This window comes from Corvus cornix, chromosome 17 (genome assembly GCF_000738735.6).
Source record: "Corvus cornix cornix isolate S_Up_H32 chromosome 17, ASM73873v5, whole genome shotgun sequence".
In the NCBI taxonomy this organism is placed as follows: Eukaryota; Metazoa; Chordata; class Aves; order Passeriformes; family Corvidae; genus Corvus; species Corvus cornix.
Genome location: NC_046346.1, coordinates 3,098,224 through 3,122,992, shown reverse-complemented (window position 1 = coordinate 3,122,992; position 24,769 = coordinate 3,098,224). Strand labels below are relative to the sequence as shown.

The 24,769-nt window shown below is 49.2% G+C and overlaps 1 protein-coding gene across 4 annotated transcripts in view; it reads left to right on the top strand.

The window, feature by feature from the left end:
* The window catches only part of COL5A1 (collagen type V alpha 1 chain), a 133,612-nt gene that overhangs the window by 73,086 nt on the left and 35,757 nt on the right, over positions 1 to 24,769 (top strand). For all 4 annotated transcript variants that reach the window (XM_039561503.1, XM_039561502.1, XM_039561501.1 and 1 more), the window contains 19 exons: positions 1,855 to 1,929; positions 3,511 to 3,603; positions 6,203 to 6,259; positions 6,560 to 6,613; positions 7,200 to 7,253; positions 8,231 to 8,284; positions 9,843 to 9,896; positions 10,451 to 10,504; positions 11,834 to 11,878; positions 14,509 to 14,562; positions 15,983 to 16,027; positions 16,669 to 16,722; positions 17,307 to 17,351; positions 18,402 to 18,455; positions 20,770 to 20,814; positions 21,817 to 21,870; positions 23,335 to 23,379; positions 24,064 to 24,117; positions 24,648 to 24,755. In XM_039561503.1, coding sequence (XP_039417437.1) covers positions 1,855 to 1,929; positions 3,511 to 3,603; positions 6,203 to 6,259; positions 6,560 to 6,613; positions 7,200 to 7,253; positions 8,231 to 8,284; positions 9,843 to 9,896; positions 10,451 to 10,504; positions 11,834 to 11,878; positions 14,509 to 14,562; positions 15,983 to 16,027; positions 16,669 to 16,722; positions 17,307 to 17,351; positions 18,402 to 18,455; positions 20,770 to 20,814; positions 21,817 to 21,870; positions 23,335 to 23,379; positions 24,064 to 24,117; positions 24,648 to 24,755 — 1,098 coding nt within the window. The remainder of the gene's footprint in view (positions 1 to 1,854; positions 1,930 to 3,510; positions 3,604 to 6,202; positions 6,260 to 6,559; positions 6,614 to 7,199; positions 7,254 to 8,230; positions 8,285 to 9,842; positions 9,897 to 10,450; positions 10,505 to 11,833; positions 11,879 to 14,508; positions 14,563 to 15,982; positions 16,028 to 16,668; positions 16,723 to 17,306; positions 17,352 to 18,401; positions 18,456 to 20,769; positions 20,815 to 21,816; positions 21,871 to 23,334; positions 23,380 to 24,063; positions 24,118 to 24,647; positions 24,756 to 24,769) is intronic.

The window sequence follows — 24,769 nt, the reverse complement described above, 5'->3', positions numbered from 1 at the left end:
TCCATTGCACCCCTCCTGCTGGTCCATTCCACCAGGAGAAGGCCTCCCACACCCAGCCTGAAACAAAAAGAGGCATTTATGGATAAAAGCACTGCATCAACGCTTGTCAGGAGAGATAAACAAGCTCAGCCCTGCTCCTTCACAGGCAGGGCTGCAGTTAAAGGAGGAGAGGGAGAGAAAAGAAACTTTATCATATAAAACAAGCCTGGCCTAAATGATTTGTGGCATTTCTGCTCCAACAGATGGGTCTGGGACGGGGTCTTGGTGGGGTCAGGGACTCCGGAGTGGGCCTGCCTGGAGAAACGGATGTGCTGGAGTGTTCTGCAGTCCCCCCTGGGCACTGCTGGGATTTTTCCCGGTGCTTTTCTGCTGATCCATCCCTGGCTGCTGCAGCGTTGTCATTCCAGGCTGGTCACGGTGCAGAGCTGGGCTCGGGCTCTGCTCTGTGCTTGTGGGGCTGGGGACAGGGACAGCGGACACCCCAGCCCTGGCCAGCCTGGGGCAGGGGCAGCTGCTCACCCCACCAGGGTTGGGCTCTAATTTAGTGCTGGAAACTTCAGTGTGAATGGTTCCTTTCTAGGAGGAGGGAATAAGGGAATTGTGAAGTTGGACGTGGAAGAAGGGGGAGCAGAGAGGGCTGGGGTGGAGAGATCTTGCTGGAAGAGTGTGGGGCAAGGACAATGCACCAAATCTTTGGGTTGTTTTGTTAAAATATTCTGATTTTTAGGCACTTCGTTACCTATTTGTCTTTCCCTCTCCCTTTCCCACCTTTATCCACCTCCCTTGTGGGGTGACCTTTCGACTTCCTGCCTTTTTGGTGTCCCTGTGTCTGAGATTTGTGGCAGGGTTTTATCTTTACCTTTTTCTGGAGTCTGAACAGGTCCCAGGCAGGTTGAGGAGAGTGAGAACTACAAAAATGTTCATTGCTTGCCCTTCCAAGAGCAGTGGTTCTCTACAAATTGATTTATTATTGGTGTCTCCTAAATAAAGGAGTATCCAAGCCCTCATTCTTGAGCTGTTGGCCACAAATCGAGCACTGGGGCTTTTCTTGGCCTTCCTGGGATGTGGTCAAGTCCCCATTGCCTTAAACTGCTGTGCACATTGCAATTAGACACATTGATGTCACCCTCATTTGCATATGGGATCACTGCAAGGATGTTTAAATCCGGGTTAAGCTCATATTTTGCCAAGTGCCCAGATAATCTGTGGGCTGCCTCGGGAAAATTGGCCATATTTGATTATTTATGGCTTCATCAATAGATCTTTTACTGCGCACTCATTGCTTTAGTGCCAGTTCTAGAGACTCCACTGCTGTTAATCAGCACAGCTCCATGGAGATCCACGGATTTGGGCTGATTTACAGCCCCTGACAGGATCACTCCTTTGGAGATGGAAGGAGCCTCAAAGGACTAAAATACAAAAAAAAAAGGCAGAAGAGAGAAAAATGAAATGACCCAGCGGATTGAAGGTGTGTGGGAATGAATTTATCCTCCTCCGCTTCTCTCTTGCTGACCCTGAGTTACGAAGTTTCATCTATTTTGGGGTTTTTTAATAGGTTTTAACAGGGCCAACTAAACGTTGATTCTGTTAACTTGGAGCGTTGCAGGGGCTCGGATTGCTCACTCCAAAATTGCACATGGCAGACCCTGGAAATAGTGGGGGCAGGATGGAAGAGGAGGGAAAGAAAATTAAGCAAATTGAAGAAAATGAAAAAATTTAAGAAAAATTGGGATGCCCACAAGCTCAATCCCTGTCTGTCACGACAATATCGTGACATAACCACAGCTGCTGCTGTATGGACACAACCAAAACGATATTTTAGAAGTTCATTTTAATTTCTTCTTCTTCTTGTAGGGCCCCCCTGGGCGCCCAGGTCTCCCAGGAGCAGATGGATTGCCAGGACCACCAGGGACAATGCTTATGTTGCCTGTGAGTACAAACAGAACTAAAAAACCCATTAAAATGAGTCGGATTTCTTGGTTTTGCTGCTGTTTCCTGCCAGTTCTTGCAGAAGTCTCCCATCTCCTTTTACCCCAAGGACACGTTTTCCTTGAGATAAAAGATGGGTCTGGATGGTTCCTGTTGTAAATCGACTTTTTGCAAAGCACTGGAGCTCCTTCACTGGTCAAAAGCACAGACACGCAGGTTAAAACATCCAGAAGTGATGGGTAATGATAAAAATCAAGGAATATCCTGAGGTGGAAGGGACCCACAGGGATTATTGAGTCCAATTCCTGGCACTGCACAGGACAACCCCAAAAATCCCACCCTGTGTCTCAGAGCCTTGTCCAGACATTTCTTGAACTCTGAAAAAGCTGAAGTGTTTCTGACTGGACAGAGACAGATAAAACCATGAAGAAACAACTGAAGACACCTCCAAGAGCCAAATTTCCAGGCAGAACCCTCTGTCCTACACTGAGGAACCTCTAACAGCTCTTCAAAGTGCCAAAATATCAATCACCTGAACTAATCCTCCTCTTTTAATGACCAGTGGTTATTCTGTGTTGTTCTCCTCCTCCTACACAAAGCCAGCAAGTCCCAAATCAGCCTTGTTGGTCCTGAGACACTAAAAAAAATGTCTTTTTTGGGTGTGAGGCAGCCCTGTGGGAGCCAACAGCTGGAAGGAAGCACTTGGGTACCAAAGGGAAGGAGTTTTTAGGGAAAAACCTCAGCACATTGTCCAGGCTCCAAAGGGTGAGCCTGGGGAGGTTCCTGGCAGGGATCCTGGGCAGGCCGGGCCGGCAGCTCCACGTGGAGCTTTGCTGGCCACCACACCACAGTTGTTGGCCCCTCCAGGAGCCAGCCATGGGCCTGGAAATTGCATTTCTTCAAATCTCCCTGCCAGGCTCGTGTGGTCACACACCTAAAGCCAGCTGAGGTGGAACAGAGGTGACAGAGCCGTCCGAGGAGGTTCTGCCACCAGGAGCGTCCCTCTTGCAAAACCTCCTGGCGAAGGCAGGAGCAGGCCAAGGAGGGTGGGGCTTTTGAGGGTGGAAGAAGCAGAAGGAAATACTAAGCTCCTTCTATTTCAAGTTTGTGGATGTAAAATATGCACATTTGGGGGTTTTGTTGAATGCTGAAGGTTCCTGGTTTGAACAGCAGCCCAAACTCTGGTGTTTGGACAAACTGCCACGCTCGAGCACCTCAGCCTTTGTCCGGAGCTGCACAGATAACCCGAGGCAACCCCATCTCCCCAGAGCCCCCTGGCCACCAGGGAATGCCAGCCCCGGGAGAACACGGAATGCCAGCCCTGGGAGAGCCCCGTGCTGGTGCTGAATGTGGTGTGTGAGGTCCCCGGGCCCACAGTCCCCCTCATTGTGTGCCACCCCGAGCTGGCAGCGCTCGCCGTGCGTGGGAAGCCCTCGCTTGGTGGCCCTGAGCTGGGTAACCCGAGGGCACTGGGGTTAATGGGGTGGGCTGGGGGCACTGGGATGGATTTGGGGCAGTCATGCTGAACAGAGTTGGAGGGACAGCAACCCCTGACCTGTTTTGTCCATCTTTTCCCACCAGTTCCGCTTCAGTGGAGGAGGAGATGCTGGCTCCAAAGGACCTCTGGTGTCAGCCCAGGAGGCACAAGCCCAGGCCATCCTGCAGCAGGCCAGGGTGAGTGGTGGCAGCTGGGAATGCCTGGCATGGCTCTCACCAGGTCCCTCCTGAAGCAGAATAAACCTGTCACATCTCTGCATACTTGTCCCCAGTGCTGGTGGTGGAACCTCCCAGCCCCCATGGGATTGCTGGGGGGGATGGCACCTACATGATTTGGGGTTTTATTAATGACCAGCAAGGCTCCAGCTGATGGAAAGCTGGTTTTAGTTTCCTGCAGACCTCTCTGGCTGGTTCCAGTGGCCACACAGACCCACTGCCTTCAGTATATTTGTATTTTCAGGGTCCCTATGAACAGCTGGGGCTGTGCTCAAAGCATTTTCTTTCTTTTGTATGGTTTTCCCCCAATAAATCCTAATAATGAAACCTATGTCACAGATGGAGGCTGTTCCCAGCTCTGGGGATCTCACCAGGCAGATTTGTAATTTAATGTATTTATTTGGGAATACATGCTGACTTACCCTGCAACGTTTTTTTCCTCTGATGACCCTATTGATTGATGTTCAAATCATCCCTGGCTCGCTGGTGGAACAAGATTGACACATTCCCAGTCCAGCTCCTGTCCCCTGCCTGGATGGGCACCTCTGTGGAGAAGGCTTTGCACTCATCTGTTCAAAATAAAACTTAATTTTCAGCCAGTGGAGCTCTGAAATTGTTCTCCCCTGCTTTCCTGAGCACTGACATTTAAAAACAGAGATGCAGGAGGAGCTGGGGAAACCCCACAAATCTTGCCCAAAAGGGACCAAATTCTGCTGCAAACACACCCTTGCCATGAAGGAGAAAATCTCAGCTCTTTTAGGGCAGCAGTTCCCAAAGGGACACAGCTTTGGGGTTGTTTGATTTGGGGACAGCCCCTCAGGTCTGAATCCCACATCTGGCTGCAGCTGGGATGTCTGGATGGAGCTGCTTTGTCACTCAGACTTTAACACAGAATTTTTTTGGCTAAAATAGGCTAAAAACCCAATTTATTTCTCCCCTGGATGGGATAAAATCCATTGGGATCCCCCCGCCGCTGGGTAGCACTGCCCCTTTTGGGGTTTTAACGAGGTGTTTGCCTTAGCTGGGAATTTTCTGGTTTCCATCCAGCTCCCCTTTTCCAAAGGAGTTGGATTTTTTTACAGATTCAGGCAGAGTGCAGGGCCCTGATCCCCTCAGCCACTGCATTTTCCTGTCCATTAACCTTGTGCTGACAATAATATCCTGGATTATGTTCCTGGTGTTACCTTGTCAGTCTTCATTTCCAGCCTGCCCAGAGTTTTCCCATCAGCATTTTATTTTCCTGGGAAATGGGGGGTTTGACCTGATAAACGTTTCATGAGAAGCATCTGCTTTCTCCAGCTCTGCTTTTGTTCCTTTTTTTTCCTTCTGCCTGCTGAAAATTGTGATTTAAGACAAAACAACAAACCTCCCTCCCCTCACTCAAAGCCCCTTTTTTAATTTAAATTTTTAGGTTTGGGGATAAAAATTGAAAAACCAAATAAATCCTGGGTAACTTTTGGACTGTGGATGAAAAGTTGAATATTTCTAGAAAGGAAAAAACCAATTTTTTTGTGAACTTGCATATTTTGGGCTGAAAACCATGATGCAGAAAGGGAAATAAATGTCATATTTTGTGGGGAACCACAGGATATGACAGGATTGGAAAAAGAGTCTTGCAGCAAGGATAACCTTTTCCTTTTTTGGGTTTGTTTTTCTCATTATCACTGCTGTTAATTGCATTATGAGGTTGATTTATCCCCTTAAAATTCGCCTTTCATTAGGCACCAAACGTCGTTGCAGCCAGCAGTGGTTCAGAGCATCTCCCTTTTAATGGGGTGTTGTAAAAAGATGCCACAGAACCCAGCATTTGTGCAATATTTCTGCCATTCCAAGCGCAATCACTGGGTAGATTTTAATTACCAGAGTACACAGATAATTACAACTCTTTGAAAGTGTTGAATTGTCACGAGGGAACAAATTGTCTGAGGGGTGTTTTAAAGCATGGCCCAGCTCCATTTCCCACCATGGAAATTACGGGGTTGATGCATGGTGAACACGACTCCTTAATTATGGAGCTAAAAGCCCCCTGTGTTCAGCTTGAATTGGAGTTCAGTTTGTTGGATGTTAAATAGTAACCAGGAGAAAAAAAAAGGGAAAATTCCTCTAAAATTGAACCACCGGGACAAAAAACAAAAAAAATTCTCCTGAACTAAAGTGGGGTCATAAATATTTATGTCCTCTCAGCAGATTCATGGACTGTCCCAGGGCTTTCATACAATAACAGAATGGTTTGGGCTGGGAGGGAACTGAATCCATCTCATTCCAAGCAATTCCATGGGCAGGGACACCTTCCACCATCCCAGGCTGCTCCAAGCCTTGTCCAGCCTGGCCTTGGACACTTCCAGGGATGGGACAGCCACAGCTGCTCTGGGCAAGGAGAAGCTTAGTGCCTTTTTGTGGGAGGGGCAGCACCTGGAATTCCCTGGGGACGTGGACATTGCTCCAAGGGTTCATGGGCTCAGGGTGTGGAGAGAACTGTGGCTGGTGGCACAGTGGTGGCTTTGGCCCCCTGCAGCCACAAAGAGCCACCAGGTGAGCCATGTTTGTCCTTCTGTTGCAGCTGGCACTGAGGGGACCAGCGGGGCCCATGGGCCTGACGGGGCGGCCAGGCCCGATGGTGAGTGGTGGAACTGGGGGAGGGGACTGAGGATGGAGCTGGGGAATGCTGGAGTGGGAAGGATGGAGCTGGGGAGTGCTGGAGTTGGTGTGGATGGAGCTGGGGAGTGCTGGAGTGGGAAGGATGGAGCTGGGGAGTGCTGGAGTGGGGAGGATGGAGGTGGCGAAGATGGAGCCAACCCAGCTGATCCAGCTCCCTATGGGCTCTGGATCCATGAATGGCTCTTCCTTAATGTGGTATCAGTCTTCCCTCTGGCTCCCTTTGTGGAAAAATGTCATAAATCCTCTTCTCTGTCCAAAGGGACCCCCAGGCAGTGGAGGACTGAAGGGAGAAGCTGGAGAAATGGGACCTCAGGTGAGTGTGGGGGAGCTGGGGGGAGCTGGAGAGATGAAGGGTGGAGCAGCCGGTCCTGCCTGAGAGGCTGTTGGGAAGCAGGGATCCAGTCACCCCATGCCAGCTGGGAGTAGGAAGGTGTGGGAACACGTGTTTGGCATGGAAATGTCCCTCCAAGTGTCCAAATGGAGGCTCTGGACATGATTGTAAAACTCTGCAGGTCCCTTCCTGCAAAGACATCCGTGGAGGAGTCCTGTAAATAAAAGATAGTTTGAAGTGTGGAGAATTCACTAATGCTCAGGATATTGTTCTTCCAAGCCTTAAATCCTGCATTAAGGGAAAGTTCCCATTTTCTGATGGCAAGGGAGGTGATTTACGGGATGTGTCTCCATCATGTGCTTGCAGGGCAAAAGCTTCCTCGTGGATAAACACCTACAACTCCTGTCCTGACCCTTCCCTGTGTGTTTGGAACCACGGGCTCTGCTCCAGGGATTCATTTTGAAGCCCTGAGAGCCCCAGCAGTGCCTGATGTGGGCACTGATCACTGGGTCTGCTCCTGGTCCCTTTAGGTGACAGCGTTTCTTCCTCTCTCTTTAATTCCTTGCAGGGTCCACGAGGCATCCAAGGTCCTCCCGGCCCGGCAGGAAAACCAGGCCGCAGGGTGAGTGTCCTGGCAGCTGTGCTGGCAAGGCAGGAGCTACAATTCCTGCTGGAAACTGCTCCTGCTGCCAAACAATTCCTCAGCACTGAGGGCGTTGCACAAGAGCCGGCTGGCGGCCAGGCCAGGCCAGGCTCGGCCAGGCCCTCTCCGGCCATCTGGGAGGACACAAAGGAGGATGAGAGTTAAAATCTGGGAGGACACAAAGGAGGATGGGAGTTAAAATCTGGGAGGACACAAAGGAGAACAGCAGTTAAAATCCAGGACACAAAGGAGGATGGGAGTTAAAAACTGGGAGGACACATATGAGAGTTAAAATCTGGGAGGACACAAACAAGGATGGGAGTTAAAATCTGAAAGTGTGGGGGGAATTCAAGGCTGCACATCCCAATCTTTTTATCCCAGGGTTTTTTGGCTCTCTGGTGTTGAGGTTGTAGCTGCACAAATGCCTTGAACTGGCTTGGAGTCCCCACTCCTGGCAGTGTGTGAGGAGGATCCAGTCCCCAGAGTGGATCTGATAGAAATCCTGCTCTGTTTTCATCCCTGATTCTGATTTTTATTTCACACCACCCTCTGGCTGACCATGATTCAACTTGCCAGAGGAAGAAAGGAGCAAGTCTTGTGTGTGACCCACTTCTGACTTCCTTGAAACAGAAACTCTCATTTCAATTTGCAGCCATCACCATTAGCATCTCTTAAAATGTGCTGGGAGATAATTTTTTCCCATAAAAACCACTGACCATGACCCAGCACCTCATGGAGTGAAGTGGCTTCGCTGCCATTTGTCTCCTACCTCTCATTAGCTCCAGGACATTGCTCCAAACTCAGAGCAGGGATTTTTCCCTCACCAAGGGAAGCTGCCTGTGAGCTCTGGCTTAAATAAACCCTTACTCTGACTTAACTAAACTCTGTCTCAGCCCCAGCTGGCCCTGTGGCCCTGCCTTACCCTTCGGATTTGACTTTGCTGCTCTCTGTTGCAGGGACGAGCTGGCAGTGATGGTGCCCGGGGAATGCCAGGCCAGACAGGACCAAAGGTAGTGCCACGTTTTTATGGATTTGGGGAACCTGCCTCTGCTTTGTAGCAGGAATGAGCTGAGGGATCCATGGAGAAGGAGCCCACCTTGCTTAGAGGAGGTTGTGAGGTGGTCCAGAGGTTCCTGTGAAGTCATGGAAGTTAAAAGAGGGAAGTTAAACACACTTCTGGAAGGCAGAATAGCAATCTTTTCTTTTCTTTTATCTTTTCTTCTCTTTTCTCTCCTTTCCTTTTTTCTTTTATTTTCTCTTTTCTCTCCTTTTTTCTTTTCTTTTCGCTTTCCTTTCCTCTTTCCCTATTTTCTAATACCCCTTTTTTAATTGCTGGATGAAATACGCTGCACTTGTAGAACAAATACTTCAGAATCCCAATTACCAGAAACAAACATGAACAAGGGGCTGGAAAGACTCTAGAACAGAACCACCAAAACCCCACCTATTGACAGGGTGAGGAAGTGGAGGAGGCGTGGTGAGGAATTTTAATCCCCCTGTAGTTTTTTGTTGGAGACAAACCCCCTTCATTCCGCTGCGATCTGTTGGAATTACCAAGCAGCAAAGATGCTGCTCTGCTGGAAATGGAATGCAGGGGAAGTTTCCCAGGGAATGGTGCCTTAGAAGGTTTAAGCACTTTGTTATGGGGATACTTAAGGCTGCAATGGATGTGGGGGAGAGGGATTTGATGCAGAGACCGGAGACCACAAATCATTTATCCAGCAAAGTGCTCTAATGAGCCTGTGCCCTCCGAGGAGGGGTTGCCGGGGAAGGAGGAAGGAATTTGCTGTGAGCACAGGCAGGGAGATGCTCTGGGACCTGCCAGAAGGAGAGGGCTGCAGGAGACCCTGGTGCTCGAATCACTGCGAGATAAGGGAACTGTGAAAGGGAGGAGCTGGTGCTGTTTTAATGATTCAAAACACGTGTGGTTCACTCCTTTCCAGGGAAAAGGGGCTTTTCTGGCTCCTGGGTTTTGCTCCTTGCCGCTCCCTGGGCACTGGGAGTCACCCAGGATATACAAACCCCTCTGTGTCCTCTCTTCTCCAAGGAGTTGTGGTATTTAGGAAGCAGCTCCTTCCTGTCCTAGTTTCATTAAGATACAGTCCAGAATTTATTTCTCTCTCTGTTTCTTTCCTCTGAGGGTTAAAAAGGATGTACGGGATGGTGGGAAAGCTCAGGGGACCTGTTGGCAGGTGTGGGGTTACCACAGTTTGCTCGTTGCAGTCTGTTATTCCATGGAATTACAACGAAATAAATAATTGGATTAGGAGAACCTGCCCACAAGGGAGATGAAAAAATCACCCAGAGAAACTCTGAAATCCACATGGAAAAGCATTGAAAACTGGGGGAAGAGGGAAGAGTTTAACTCCAAATGACTTTGAGGCGGTTTTGGGGTTTTTTTTAATCCTTGTTTTACTCTATAACTTTGAGATCATCCCTAGTCTGATGGAAGGTGAAGGCTGAATGTCTGAGGGGGAAAATCGATTCCTCCTTGACACAGAAAGGAAACAAATGGGAAGAGGATTCAAATACGGGTAGAAATGTGTTCTAAACTGGTTTTTCTTCCAGGGTGACCGGGGGTTTGATGGCTTGGCTGGTTTGCCTGGTGAGAAGGGAAACAGGGTGAGTTTTCTCCCACTTTTTTTCTGGCTGGGATGAAACCTTGGAAGGAGGAGGTGGCTGGGAGGGACTGGGATGGGCACTGCGGTGCCATGAGGAGGGGATGAGTGTCCCTAAGAGCCTGTGGGATGTCACAGCACCCTCCCAACATCCACATCCCAGGGAGCTGCAAGATCCGTCTGGGACTGCTCCAAATGGGAATGGGGAGGAAAAAATTGCCTTAACACAATGCAGCCTTAAAAAACAAGGCAAGAGGCAAAACCTGCTGTTAGATGGTGCATTGGGGGTGGAAATTGCCTGAAATTACAGCGGGTTCAATCTCTTTGCTTTATAATTAAGCAGTAGGGGAAAAAAATGGGAGAAGGTGGTTATTTTGGCAGGCTGGATGACCCTCCCCTCCCTGGAGCAGAGAGAGAGAGACAGCTGTGAGGGCACAGGGACCTCCAGCACAGACAGAAAAATCAAATCCATGCCTCGGTTCATCACCGTTCCCTGAGGGTTTCCATTGCCAGAGCATCTGCACCTTCTCTGAAGCGTTTTCTGCCCTTTTTTTACAGGGTGAGCCAGGCCCCCACGGCCCCCCGGGGGCTCCTGGAGAGGATGGGGAGAGGGTAAGTCTGCCTGTGGATTCAGCAGCCCTCGGAATTCCTAAGGAACCCCTGGAAACAAGAAGCAGATGCAGTGTCAGGCAGAGGCGTGCCAGGAGCTGCCAGCTCACGGCGGCTGCTCCCAGTCCTTGTGCCTTCCCGGGGAGGGAAGCAGGGGAACAAGGAGGTGGGAGTGGAAGTGGAAAGAAGAATTTGGCTTTAAAGATCTGGTCAGGAAAGTCAGGTTTTGTTAAAAGAAAAAAAAAAAAAATAGCACAAGAAAAACGTTCTTCCTTTTGTTGAGCGAATCATCGCTTCTGATTTTCTGAAATCCAGAGAACTGCAGCGAGATTTGGGGAGCAGAAATTCCCGACAGAGGTGGGAATCAAAGACTAAATTGTTCACTTCTCCTGCAGTCAATAATGGAAGGAGTTTAGCAAAGCCCAGACTAAGTGATTGCAGCTCTGGTTTAAGGGCAGAGGTTGGAAATGCTGAACCCACGGGTGCGTGGTTCAACCCGAGGAGCCAGTGTGGATCTCCCAGGCTCTAATCCCCTTCCACGATGGTTTTTCCCCACCTTGGGCTGTTAGTTTCCCCTGCCAAGCTCAGATAATCACACTTTCCTCACCACAGGCTGGGCAGCATTAATTAGTTTAATTAGTTGTGGCTGTAAAGTGCTTTGAGATAGAGCAGAGCAAAGCCGTGGCTGGAGGGGGAAGGAGGAGAGTCAGAACTTGAATCCCAAAAGGAAAAAGAAACAGTTCCAGGTGTGCAGGGAGGGCAGAACTGGGGAGAAGAGCATGGATTTATCAACAGAGGAGGAAGGTTTACAAGGATTGATTTCCTAAGAGGGAGCCTCAGGTTTGGGGTGATTTAAAAGCAGCTCAGGGGAAGCACCAGTTGATGGTTTTGGGGTATCCAGCAGGATACGGGAGAGGAGGGATGAAGAATTATCCCTTTGCTGCCTGAGGTTTATCTGAGGAGCTCTATTTGGCTAAATCCCGTTCCCACCCTGCTTTGATGTTTGGTTTGGTGTTAAATCTTCTGCTTGTTGTCTCACCTGCCCTGAGTTGTGTCTACAAGCCCTTGTCTGGTGGCAAAATCCATCTTTCTAAACATCAGCAGGAATTCTGAAGTATTTTTAGGGCCTTTCTAGTCCCTGGTAAACTCAGATTTAGTCCCCAGGCCTCCAGGGTGTTCCTTGGGCATGGAAACCCTGTCAGTCCTCCAGGGAAGCTGCTTTTCTGTGTGAATATTATTAAATAGGACAAAACCCCTGTGAGGTGACTGAACTAAAACTGGGGTTTTTTTCTGTCTCTCGCTGCTTCTCCCCGTGCCTCTGCTGCTGCCCAGGGAGATGATGGAGAAGTTGGACCCAGAGGTCTCCCTGGAGAACCTGTGAGTATCCCTTTCCTTTGGCTTCTCCTCTGGGGCATGGATTTGGTATGGAAAAGGTGTTTTTAGGGTCTCGTGGGGCAGCTTTCCCTGAGATCGTGCAGGGATTGAACTCATCGTGAAGCTCCACATGAACAATTTGAGTGTCTGTGCTGTAACAACTCTGCTTTGCTTATTTTCACTAAGACACCTCCCACAAATGTGAGGGGGGGGCTTGTTCACTTCTTTGATTGGTTTTTTGTGAGTTTGGGGGATTTTCAATGAAAAAAATTCTGACTGATTGTTTGCTCAGAAAAATCCTAACTCTAAATGTAAAGCTTGGCTTAGATTAATCTCATGCTTTTCCTGCCTGTATCCCTCTCCCTGGTTTGGGGTTGAGGTAATCAGGCTGGGTAGAAATTAGGTGTGGTCAATGGATAGAAAATACAGTTTCTGTGAGTGTTCATAGCAAATTCCAGTGAGAAAAGAGATTTATCTCGGGGCAGTGGCAGCTTCACCACCCAGTTCCCACACACTTTGTCCTGTGCAGTGTCAGTGACTCCTTTTAAACCTCAGGATGAAATCCTGGCAGGATTGAACTCAAGGAAACTTTTACATCTGACCTCAGTGGGGTCAGTATTCTGTTCCCAGTGCACAAAACTTCCTAAATCTGCACTTTGTCAGTGTTTGGACCCCACGTGCTGCGGAGCAGCTGCAGCAGGAGCTGGGAATTCCTGGTGTCAGTAAGGATGGAGGAGATCTTAGTGGTGTTGGACAAATTCTTCAGATCAACCCAAAGGAATGCTTTCAAGGAGAATCCCACTGAAAAAAAAAAAAAAAACCAACAAATAGTTGGGTTGTCAGTTAAATACTCTGAAAAAGCATTTTTCCCCCTAATACTGAGTATTTTTTTAATTGGCAAACTCTGCTTGTGACTGGCTGTGGATTTCTGTGTGTGGTGCAGTTGCTGGCTGCTGATTTCACCCCGAATGCATTTCCCTTGTTATGAAAAGAACATTATCTGTCATTTCCTTTCAAAATGTCTGATTTGGTTGTGCTAAGGCCCAGCGTGGTGGCCCGAGAGTAATTGATGGGAATTGTTGGACACAGTTCATGGGAGACAGGGAAGGGTTGGCATTTACAGACTCACTGGAACTAAATTATAGACAAAATGTCTGATTAACTTCTGGGAAAGATTAATCAACTCAGCTATCTCCTTAGCACATGTCCAAGCAATAACTTATGGCTTATTAACTTCCTAAAAGCGTTTATGTGCTCAGGTAACAGAGCAACAAAAGAGGAGCTCAAATGAGGATAACACACACAGGGAAGTTGGTTTTTATTTCAGCAGCAGGAGTCAAAATCTCTGGGCTGGCCAGGATAAAGGATTCAGCTGCATTACAGGGAATTTTGCTGTGAATATACACACCCTAAAGCTGGGGGTTTGTCTTCTCTGCCCTCAGCCACAAAAGGATCACTCCAAATGTGGCTGAAACCAGTGGTGAGGCTTCAGAATGGGTTTCCCTCCATCCTGCTCCACTTTCCTCCCAGTTGCCCTCACCAGTGGAGTTTCTGCTCTGGGATTCATGCAGGGCTTTATCTCAGGAGGTCTCCAGTGGCTGGGAGAGACCTTTGGATTCATCCAGTTTTTGCTGGAAACAGCAAATTTTTTTGCAGCATCAAAATCCCCACGACCTCCAAGATGAGACATTTCGTTAATGTCTCAATTTCACCCTGTAACATTTCATTTTAATTCCTCAGCCTTCTCTGCATCGTAAAAAGGGGGCTGTGCAATATTTGGGCAGACAGATAAAAGTGCCCATCAATCAAGAACGATTCTCCTCCATGGCAGGGAAGGAGCTCCATCCATACAAATTCCCTGTGTTCCCCTCATTTCAGGAAGGGCCTGGGATTAAAAGCTGAGCTCTCAGGGAGTGCTCACAGATCCCACCCCTTTCCTTCCACTCCAAACCCCGCTGAAGGCTCCAGGCACAGCAGGGGCTGGGATGGCATTTGCAAAAATTCCCGCTGCAGGAATACAAATCCTCCTGCTGTGTTTTCCTTACTCGATGTGGTGCTCCAATCCCACCAATCTTCCTGAAGACAATGCCAGGTTAAATTCTAGGAATGGAAGGAAAACACCAGGAGAGCAGAAGTCCTGACCTGTTAATGCTGGATGACCAAATGCCCTTAAAAATGTACATTTACGCTGCGGGCTGGAAACCTTTCCCAGCCTTGCTGAGTTGTGTGGATTGTCCATGAAAAAAGCTCAGTCTGGAGAGATTTTTGGGATGATCCATTGGTGTTATCAGGTCATCCTTCGTAACTTTCCCTGCTGGAATGACTTGGCTGCAAAGAGTTTTGCATCCTTGTGTGGGAATAATCCAGGAATAGGATTAAATTTATAAAGAAAAATTGGTTCCAGGGGAATTTGTTCCAATCCAAGGCATAAATGGCTGTGCCCATATTATTTAGCTTTATAACACAAGGATCTGTGCCCAGGGGATTTCTCTCCCAGTGTGTAACTCAGGGGAGCTGCTGCAGCACCAGCAAGGTCCTTCCCAGCCCTGCTGTGTCCGTGTCCAGCGTGCTGCTCCTCCTGATCAGTGCTGGGAGAACATTGGGAATTCTAACCCTGTTTTTTCCCCCCACAGGGACCCCGAGGACTGCTGGGCCCCAAGGGACCCCCAGGACCCCCGGGGCCACCGGTGAGTTCCCTGCTCCCCTCCCCAGAGCCTCCCAGACCAAAACCCCCTCAGCCATTCCAGCAGATCATCCAGCTGCATAATTTCCCACATGTGGGCAATGAAAAGCAGTGGTATCCCAAACAAAAAAATCATGGCTCAGAGTCTGTCTTCTCCCCCATTTTCAGTGGTGTCACGTCCAGTCACAGCAGCAGCAGATTTGCCCCACCTGAGTAAATATTAATGCCTTGCTCAGGCTGGGAGGGAGGAATGAGAGTTATTAACACAGTGCCTTTGCTATTAACTCCTGCCCGAGGGCTCTGAAGCAGTTCCTTCATATTCCAGACCAGAGCTGAGGCTGGAGCATGTGGGATTTTATTCAGGAGACCTCATCCCTGGAAGTGCTGATGCAGGGGCTCTCCCTAAATCACTGCTGCTGGCTGGAATCCCAGACCTTAAAACCCAACCCTAAAGCTAAAGGGGTCAGTGTTTAATGGGGAACATTTTGTGGCCCTTCACCCCTCCTGGGATGTGAAGACACCTTTGCTGTGAGCTCCTGGTGCTGCTGGAATTTAATGAGGAGGAATTGAACTCGGGATTTGCTCCCAAACTGTCTCATCTCCCACAGATGGGATGTTCCACACAGATCCCAGCAGAACCTGGAGAAAAGGAGGCTCAGGGAATTCTTATTCTCTACAAATCCCTGGCAGGAGGTTGTGGTGAGGAGGGCCAGTCTCTTCTCCCAAGCAACAAGATGAGAGGAAAAGGCCCCAAGTTGTGCCAGGGGGGAGGTTTAGGGTGGGTATTAGGAACAATTTCTTCCTGGAAAGAGTTGCCAAGCAGTGCCCAGGGAATGGTGGAGTCACCATCCATGGAAGTGTTCCAACCCCACGTGGATGTGGCACCTGGGGACGTGGTTTGGTGGCAAACATGGTGCTGGGTTAATGCTGGGTTTGGTGATTTTATTTTCCAACCTTAACAATCCCATGATTCTGAAATGGCAGCAGGGGACATCTCCATGTTCCCCCCTCAGTGAAGGTGCTCAGGGAGTGTTTGACCCCCAGTTTTTTGGCACGAGGCAGCACAGCCCTGTCACTTTTACCTGCCTGCATCCCAAGCCACGTGTTTTTCCCTGTTTTCCTTTGCCATTCCCTGCCTGCTTGCTGTGGGATGCAATCCAGCCAGGATTTCCTCAGCCTGGTGCTGATTGTGCCTCGCAGGCAGGTGAAACCAAAGGGGAAAGCACTGAAATGACTTTAAAAAATCCACCTGGATTCATGGAATTGGCTGCTTTACCAAACACCTCTAGGAAATTGTTCCCTTTCCACATGATCCAAGGGGTTTCTTGCTTTTTTTATTATTTTTATGGCAATTTCCCCTGCTTTTGTGGTGTGAAATAATGAGGTATTTTCTCACTGCTGCTGTTTTTTAAATCCTTTCCAAGGGTGTGGCTGGCATGGATGGACAAACAGGTCCCAAAGGGAATGTGGTAAGTTCTCCCTGCAAATTTTTACAAGCAGTTCAGATATTCTATACAGCAACATGTGAAATTCTGCTGGATTAGGTTTGCTAATTGCTTTTTAGCCTGGTCTAGATTCCTATCAAAGCCTGTGAAAAGCACCAGGAACATCGTCCTGCAGCAAATGGATGTTAATTTATTGTAATTTCTGATGGAATTACACATTATTTCTCCGTGAAAGATGAAACATTTTCGTCGAGATGCTTGCTGGGCTAATGAGTATCAAACCAGAGGCATTTAACTGAGAAGGAAAAAGTTTCTCTGGGCCTTGGATGGAGGGGAGGGGATGGATTCCCTGGAGAAGAAATGCAGAGCCAGGTGGTGTTAGAGCTTTGCTCAGCTCCTGTGGGCTGGAAATGCTTGGATAGGAGTCAGTGTGCCTTGGAGTGACTTCCCCCTCCCTTATCCCATTTGGAAAAGCCATTTCCAGGAGCTCTTGGTTACTGGGAGAAGGTCACAGAGGGTTCAGGGTGCTGTGGGAGGGTGTGGATCCAGCTCAGGTGTGTCCAGGCAGTGGGAATACAGGGATATGGCTGGGGAATATTCAGGAATTGTGGTTCCAGCTCCATCTCGCCTTTCCCACCTTCACCCCTGCCCTTGTCTCCTCACAGGGCCCTCAGGGCGAGCCAGGCCCCCCAGGACAGCAGGGGAACCCAGGGGCTCAGGTAAGAACAAATCTCCTTCTTCACAGGTGGGAAAAAGGGGTGGAATTCAGCACCAGCCTCTCTTCCCTGCCAGAAATGGGAGCAGCAATTTGAGAGATTTGCTGGGAATTGGCTCGAGGAGATTTTGCTGCTCCAAAATCTTCCTGAAAACACTCCCAGTGTCGGATCCCCCGGTTCTCACCTGGCTGGGGCAAAGCCAGAGCTGCTCTAGGAATTTCTTTGGCCAAGTCACACCTTGGCTGATGTTTGGCATCCATCCCACTGTCCAGTTGCTCCAGAGCCAGATATCCAGGCCTTTCCCATGGCTCTCAGGGAATCCTGCTCCTCAGAGCATCCCTGTTTCCCTCCTGGGCCAAGCCTGGCTGCCCACAGCCCGTGCAGCTCTCCAGAGCTAAAAGGACATTTTCTTGCCCCTCACAAAACATTTTGGGAATGAATGGAGCTGGGGAAGTCCCCAGCCCTCACAGGCACTAAAATAATGCTCAGCTGAGACTCTGCCAAGGTGCATTTGGAAGGAATGACTCGTTCCTTAATGACCCTAATTTTTTTTTTTTTTTTTTTTTTTTTTTTTTGGCTTTTCACAGGGTCTTCCAGGTCCACAAGGTGCCATCGGTCCCCCAGGAGAGAAAGTGAGTTTAAATTCAGCTCTGGCCTCAGCCATGGATTTACATTTTGCTCCTTCAGCTGCTCCTTTGCCCCATGTGCAACATCTGTTTGCAGCCGTGGCCATGAAAGTCTAATGCCTCTCATTCCAGACAGAGCAGAGATCAAGCCAGCTTGGTTTACCTCTAATTCATCATATTTGCATTCATTTCCCCTCTGAGGAGAAACATTTTGAAGGCAGCCTATGGTAAAACATGAGGGGAGGATTGAAAATTGTTCTTTTTCCATGGGTTTTGGGAGTCTGAGTGGGATGATAATGGGAAGAGCTCATGGATCCCCTCCCTCTGCCTCTCTGATTTTCTGGCTGTTGATGTGGGACTGGTGCTGGCCTCGAACCAGCAGGATTTAAAAGAGGAGAAGTTTCCCCCAGCAGCCCTGGGACCAGCAGGATTTAAAGGAGGAGAAGTTTCTCCCTCAGAGGGGTCGTTCAGGGTTTGCTCAGCTCGCACTGAGCAGGGACACTGTGTGTGTCCCTGGGTGTCCCCTCCTGCTTGTTTGGAGTGGAATTATCAAATAATCCCCCTGTGAAGGAGCACACTGACAGCTCTGCCAGATAAGTGGCACTTCCTGATGTGTGAGAAATCAGCAGTTGCTAATTAAAAGGTGCTCACTGAGCAGTGTTAGAGCAGCAAGTCCAGTCAGCCGGGGCAGCTCCTCTCCTTTGTTGTTTTTCACCCAAAAATGGGCATTTCTTTGCCCTGTGACCCCATAGTTTGATATCCTCCACCTTGTCCTCACGCAGCTGTGCATTATCCTGGGTGTTTGGTAGGATGTGGTGCCTCGAGCTCCTGTGCAGCTCTCATTGCTGCATCCTGGCTGTGTGTGAGGTGCCAGCACGGGCACTGCAGCATCCCGGGGTGCTGGAACAGCTCTGCCCACAGAAATACACGGATTCCTTACAAACTGGGGCAGTTTCTCCATCTCTCACAGCTGGGAAAAGCAGGAAATGGGGCTGAAAATCCCTATCCTCTGATGCTCTGGAGGAGGCTCTGATTGATTTTTCTGTTTGCTTTTAGGGCCCGCTGGGCAAACCTGGCCTCCCTGGCATGCCTGGTGCTGATGGGCCCCCGGTAAGTGCTCCTCTCCTGCTGCCCTGCCAGGGCTGATCCTGCATCCACCCAGCCTGGAATGGCCCCTGGCCTTGGGAAATGGGAGCCCAGGTTGTGATTTGAGCCCCTCACGGCTCAAAGGGAGGCAACGGGAAGGGTAAAAGCAAGAGAAGTCATGGGTTGGGATAAAGGCAGTTTAATGTGGAAATCAAGAGAGTTGAATATGGAAAAGAACCACACCCTGCAAGGTCAGCTCTCACTCTCCTTGCAGGCTGGGATCAGTTTGGGAAGCCCCATCACAGCTTTGCCCACTCTGGGTACTTCTCACCATCTCTCCAGGCCTCTCTTTCCACTCTTCTCGCTCTTGCTGTGTTTTCTGGATGCTGGCAGCTCCCCGAGGCAGGGATAGATCCTGTGGGTGTTTATTCACATCCCAGCCGTGCCTGGGGCGCTCCTGGCCTCGCCCTGGGCGCTGCTGCACAGGGGTGATAAGAGCAGGTGGAAATTACCTGTCAATGTTCCGTTCTCGCACCTTTCCCCCTCTCTAATCCCTCTTTAAACATCATTTGCTCCTCGCTCTGGAAATCAGTCTCAACAAGATCACCGGTCTTTCAACCCAGTCTCATTTTTACCCATCTCATTCTTTCATTTAAGAATGAAAACCGCAAAATTGTTTCATGCTGCAAATGTAAATGCAGAGCACGACCCGAGGAGAAAAAAAAAAAAGAAGAAAGAAAAATTGCATTTCCCACCCTGGGATTATCATTCCTACGGAGGGCACTTGGAACATCCGTACAATTGTTAGCTGAGTCAACAGAGCAGCTCCAGCAAAGCCCAGAACATCTCTAAATCTGTAGGTTTTGATGGGAAATTCCTGCAGCAGCCTCCGGGGAGGTTCTGCTGGAGAAACTCTTATTTTTATGCAGCCTGGAGGCTGTGGAGGAGCTGCAGAGTGGCTGTGCATGGACAGGGACCTTTCCCACAGGTGGGCAGCGTTTGAGGGGTTGGGCTACTCTTTCCAAGGACAAAAAGCGTTCTTTTTATAGGAATCTGTCTTGGAAAAGCCCTGAAAATCCCTGCGGGCCTTGCTGCGAGAGCTGCTCATCAATCTGTGATCTCAGGAGCAGCCAGGGAGATGGGCACGGTGAAAAGGGGGACATTTAGTGCAGGGTGGGCGAAAGCTTTTGAGATCCTGCTTCAGGTTCATCCTGGAGCTGAAGGCAGGAGTGGTTTTATGGATCCTCTGTGCCCTGGTGCTCTTGGTGTCGTTAAACTCACAGGACAAACTGAGATGCGAGTTTTCTCCCCCATTTTGCTGCTGTAGGAATGACAGCTGTCATTCTGTTCCTTTACTAAACCAGCCTGGTTTAGGGAGTCTGGCTTGTCTGACACTCCTGTTCTGAAACTGATGATGGGAGACACTCAGAGTTTTGTTTGTTATATCAGAAGAAATGTGCGTATTTAAAGGAGAGAGTTCAGTGAAGACACCAGTGAGTGCAGAATGGCTTTAGAGCAGCTGGAGGTGCTCCCATCATCCTTTAAAAATCAAAGTCCTTGAGTGTGCAGTGAGTGCCCTTTTAGGGGTCATTGATACTCTGGGTATTGCCAATCCAGGAGTTCTTTTAGATCCCAGCTCCGTTTGGGACCCAGCTGTAGGGAAACCACTAAAAATCATTTTGCTGGGTTCCCCCCATTTCTCACTGATCCTCCCAACTCTACCTGAGGCAACTCACACTTTGATTTTTACTGCCTGGGACCCCAGCAAAAGGCTCTAAATGCTGTTGATGAGAACACATTGGAAACTCTGGGATGCTGAATTATTCAGCATCAAATCCCAAGAGGAATGCTGGCCAGCCTCCAGCCAGCCTCTGTCTCACAGGGATGCAGGTTAGCTGAGCACTCATCATGGGATCTGGGACTGAACTCCAGGGATTAGGAACTTAATGAGGGGCTCTGACCAGTCTGGGCATCTTGTGACCTTCACAAGTTTCCTGCCACCTGGATTCTATCTCTTTTTCCTACCTGCAAAACCCCTTTGTTGCTTTGCTGCTGAACTCACCCAGGTATTGTGCTGTGCAAAGAATCTTCCAGAATGCTTCGTGCTGCTCTGCTGGGAGGTGGTGAAGGGTAAAACTAGCAATAACCAGGTAGAAAAGCACCAAGGATCCAAATGCTGCTCTTTTCCTTCTGGGAAAAGCGAGGTGGCTTCAGGGGGGCCACTTGTGTCAGTAGGAGCTTCCTGGGGAGCAGCTGCTCTCTGACAAATAAATCACAGCTACCAAAGCATTAAATGTGCACTAAACCCCAAAATTCTCTTTGTTTCTTTTAACCATAGGGTCATCCTGGCAAGGAAGGCCCTCCTGGAGAGAAGGGGAGTCAGGTAGGTGTCCACAGAACCCTCAGCTCTGCCAAGAGATGGATCTCCACAGGGATGGCTGGGGAGTCAGGGATGTGGGGCAGGGGAGGTGCTGAGAAACAAACCCAGTTAAATTGAACAGCTGAGCCCAGATTTGATCTGTCTGGGTGTCTCTCCTGGTCTGAGCTCCTCCCAGCTCTCCTGGCCAGCAGAGCTCCACAGACCAGCACACAATGAGAACCTGTGAAGGGAAGCTTGCTCTTGACAGACACAAATAAATATCCTTTGTGGCACAGGGAATGTAGAAAATAGGGTTTTTTTCCCTTCCCTCTCAGAGTCCCTCTTGAACAATGTATTTGAGATTATTGCCAGAGGCCAAAGCCCTTGAATTATGCACTGGTCCATCTGTCCAGGAGATTTGCCAGCTGCATTCCTGCTGCAGCCCAAGCATCAGAAAACATTGCACTTGTCCAAAGTGTCTGCTTAGAGCTCAGTCCAGCTGGATGGACATCCAGGAGTGCTGGTGCTGCTGGACACAACCACAGCTGGATTTGTCCCACTGGTGTCACAGGAGGCTGAAAATTCCGACCTTTCCTTTTTGGGGGTGATCCCTCCTCTCCGAGATCATCACTGGTTCTGCTGTTCCTGCAAACCAGGGTGGTTTGGGAGCAGAGAGGCAGCAGAACATGTTCCTCCTCCCTGGTTTTCTTCAACCCAAACCACAAATCATCACCCTGGTGTATAAATCCCCTTTCTAACAAGTTTTTGCCATCCTGACTCTTGTCATTCTCCTTTTCCTCTTGGATGGGTCTTTGCCATCAGCTCAGCCCACCACACCTGCTGCAGGTGATGCTCCTGCAGCTCTTTTGGACTCTTTGGGGCTCTTTTGGGCTATTTTCAGATGGCTGCTGCCATTCCTATCCCATGTGGGAAAGAGGAAATTTGTTTTCCACACCCCCTCCTTATCTCTGCACCTTTGTGCTGGTTTCTGATGTGTTTTTCTTGTTTGCATTTCGTTCCCCTCAGGGTCCCCCCGGTCCTCAGGGCCCCATTGGTTATCCAGGACCACGTGGAGTCAAGGTAAGGAGATGGAGAAGCAGTGTCCATCTCACTGGAGTTCTCCAGCCTGTGCTGGACACTGCTGGTGGGCACAGATGTCCACTCAGGGCCACCTCAGTGACCACCTGCAGTTATTGCTCCAGCAAGTCTTGGGCCAGCATTTTATCCATGGGGGATTACAAATTCCCTGCTCCTCAACAACCCCAGTTCAGCACTTTGGAGAGATTTCGCTCGTAATTCTGGGAGAGCAAGGCTCGCTCCCATTCCCATTCTTCCCAGTTTACAGCCAGAGTAAATCCCAGCCAGAATGTGCAGCCTTTTACAAGGCTGATAAACCAGAGCAGCCTTTTCCCAACACAAAGCTAGCTTTTCATGCTCCTGGTCCCAAGCCTTGCTAGGCAGAGCCTGAGTGTCTCAGCCATGTGCTTTTTCATGGATTGAATTCCAGCTCCTGCCTCATTCCTGCTGCTGGCGAGGCAGTGGGGATTTTTTCCCCATTCCCCATTCCCCAACTTGTGGTTTTATGCCCATCAGGATGTACCAATTCAGGTGCACATGCATCCTGCATCCCAAAAATCCCATGAATCCACAGGGATCTGCACTGGCAAACACAAACACAGCTTGGAGACTGAGAAAGGTGAAGTTAAATTGTCTCAAACCCCTCCTTTTCAACAGCAGAAACCCATTTGCTGTTCCACCTTCAGTGGGATGTGTTTAACCAGAGCAAACTTGCAGCTCATTTCTTGCAAGGCTGCAGATGGAGATAGAGTGATCCATTAGGGAATGTTGGATTTCCCATTGAAGTTGGAACTGCTCCACGTTAGAGGGAGTTCAAGAAATTGTGTGGTGCACCAAACCCCACAGCCAAGGTTTAGCTTCCTACAAGCAGCGTTCCGTGAACTGCACGAGCCTCCAGCTTGGGGAAAAAAAGAAGTGTCTGATTGGGTTTGTAGCCATAAATAACTTTCAGATCTTTCCTCCCTTACCAGAGCCCTGCTCTGCTGCACAAATCTTGATGGATTTTTAATTATACTTTTTCTTGACGTGCTAAAAGGAAGAAAAACTTAAAACACCCAAGCAAAGCATTATTCCTTTTAACAAAAAAAACCCAAAGTGGTGTTTTTTCTTGTGCTGGTGTGGATGCTCATTTTTTTTTTTTCAAGTTTCTATGGAAAATACAGACAGAAAAAAAGATTTTGTTGTGAATTTTGTCCCTGGGAACAGAACTTATAGGTAGAGACCACCAACCCCACCTACCAAATCAACACAGCAGAGGTTTGGGACCGTAAGATGCTCCCTGGTGAGCCAAAATCCAGAGGGCAGCAGCTGATATTTAATTAATGATATGTTTAAGAGCCTCACAGTTTGCAGAGATATAATTATCGACATCAGAGAAAGCAGAAATCATCACAATTAATGGTGATTTTTAATTTCTTCCCTCTAAACTTTCCCTATACCTTGTAATATCTGGGTTTCTCTCCCAAGGGAGCAGATGGAGTTCGTGGGTTGAAAGGCACCAAGGGGGAAAAGGTGAGTTCAGTTTGGGTTGAGTTTCTACAGTTTCTGGGCATTTTTGCAGGTGGATCCCACAGGACCTTCCCTGGAATGTTTTCTCCTGCACAAGGGGTTTTTCTTGGGAAAAAAGGGGGCCTGAGCACCCTTCCTTTATTCCTGCCCCTCCACAGCAATTCAGCAGCAAATTCAGCAGTTTTAGCTTGGCATCTCCCAAACTTTAAAACTTTCTGGGAACTGTGTCTTCACTGCCTCTCAGGGATCAGCTGTAGGAGGAGATGCATTATTAATTAATCTGCAATTAAACCTCCTTTTAATGAATGGCTGAAGGAAATATTGCAGTGTCCCGGAGGCTGCCTGCGAGCTGGGTGTAAAACCTCCTCCATGAGAATAAAACCAGTCCTACTTCAGAAATAATTGTGCTCCCAAGGTCTTGTTATTCATGTTGGGCCTGTTTGTGATGTTGGCTTGCAGGCAGGATGGGATGCAAGGCACATCTGGGGACACTGTAGGGGTCCCTTGGGGTTCTGGGTGGGTTTCCATGCCTCTTTGTGCTCTCCAAGGACTTGGAGAAGCCACTGGGGTGGGCAGTGTGGGGACCTCAGCTTGAGCAGGGGCTGAACAGTGAGGCTTGAGAAACTTTAATTCTTTTTCCCCCCCCCCCCTATACCTTGGATGACTTTTCCCTTCTCCATTATTTAGGGTGAAGATGGTTTCCCTGGCTTCAAAGGTGACATGGGCATCAAAGGAGACCGGGTAAGAGTCTGGGATGGGATCCATCTGTGTCCAGCAGCTCCTGGCTGTTCCCAGCGTGGAACCATCTCCTGCTCCCCTGTGTGACAGAGTGACTCTGCTGGAGCTGGCAGTGCCACAGTCCATCTCACACCTCAATCCTTTCCACTCTCAAATTTCCCAATAATTCCCATAATTGTCCTGCAGTTGCCGTCAGCCCTCAATTAAACACTTCCCAGGGCTTGCTTTGCACATCCAGCCACGATTTGGGAAGCGGGAGGAGGGTGAAAGGGCTGCAATCAGAGCCAATGAAGGCAGTTTTTGTGGAGATGTTCCGTGTGTGGATGGGATAACAGCTGCAGGAAAAGATGGGTTTTGTGGGGATCAAACCCCAGAGCTTTGGTCCCACTCCACAGTTTAATCTCCCCTGAGCCTCCTGGTGAAGCCCAGCTTTCTCCCAGAGCTGTTCAAGCAGCTCCATGGAATATCTGCATGGAATATCTATGGGATCTGGGACCCGCCTGTCTAATTAACACTTACCTTGTAATTAACAGGGGGAAATTGGACCCCCCGGCCCTCGGGGTGAGGATGGGCCCGAAGGTCCCAAAGGTCGCTCTGGCCCCAATGGAGATCCAGGGCCTCTTGGGCCTGCTGGAGAGAAGGTGAGCCAAGGATG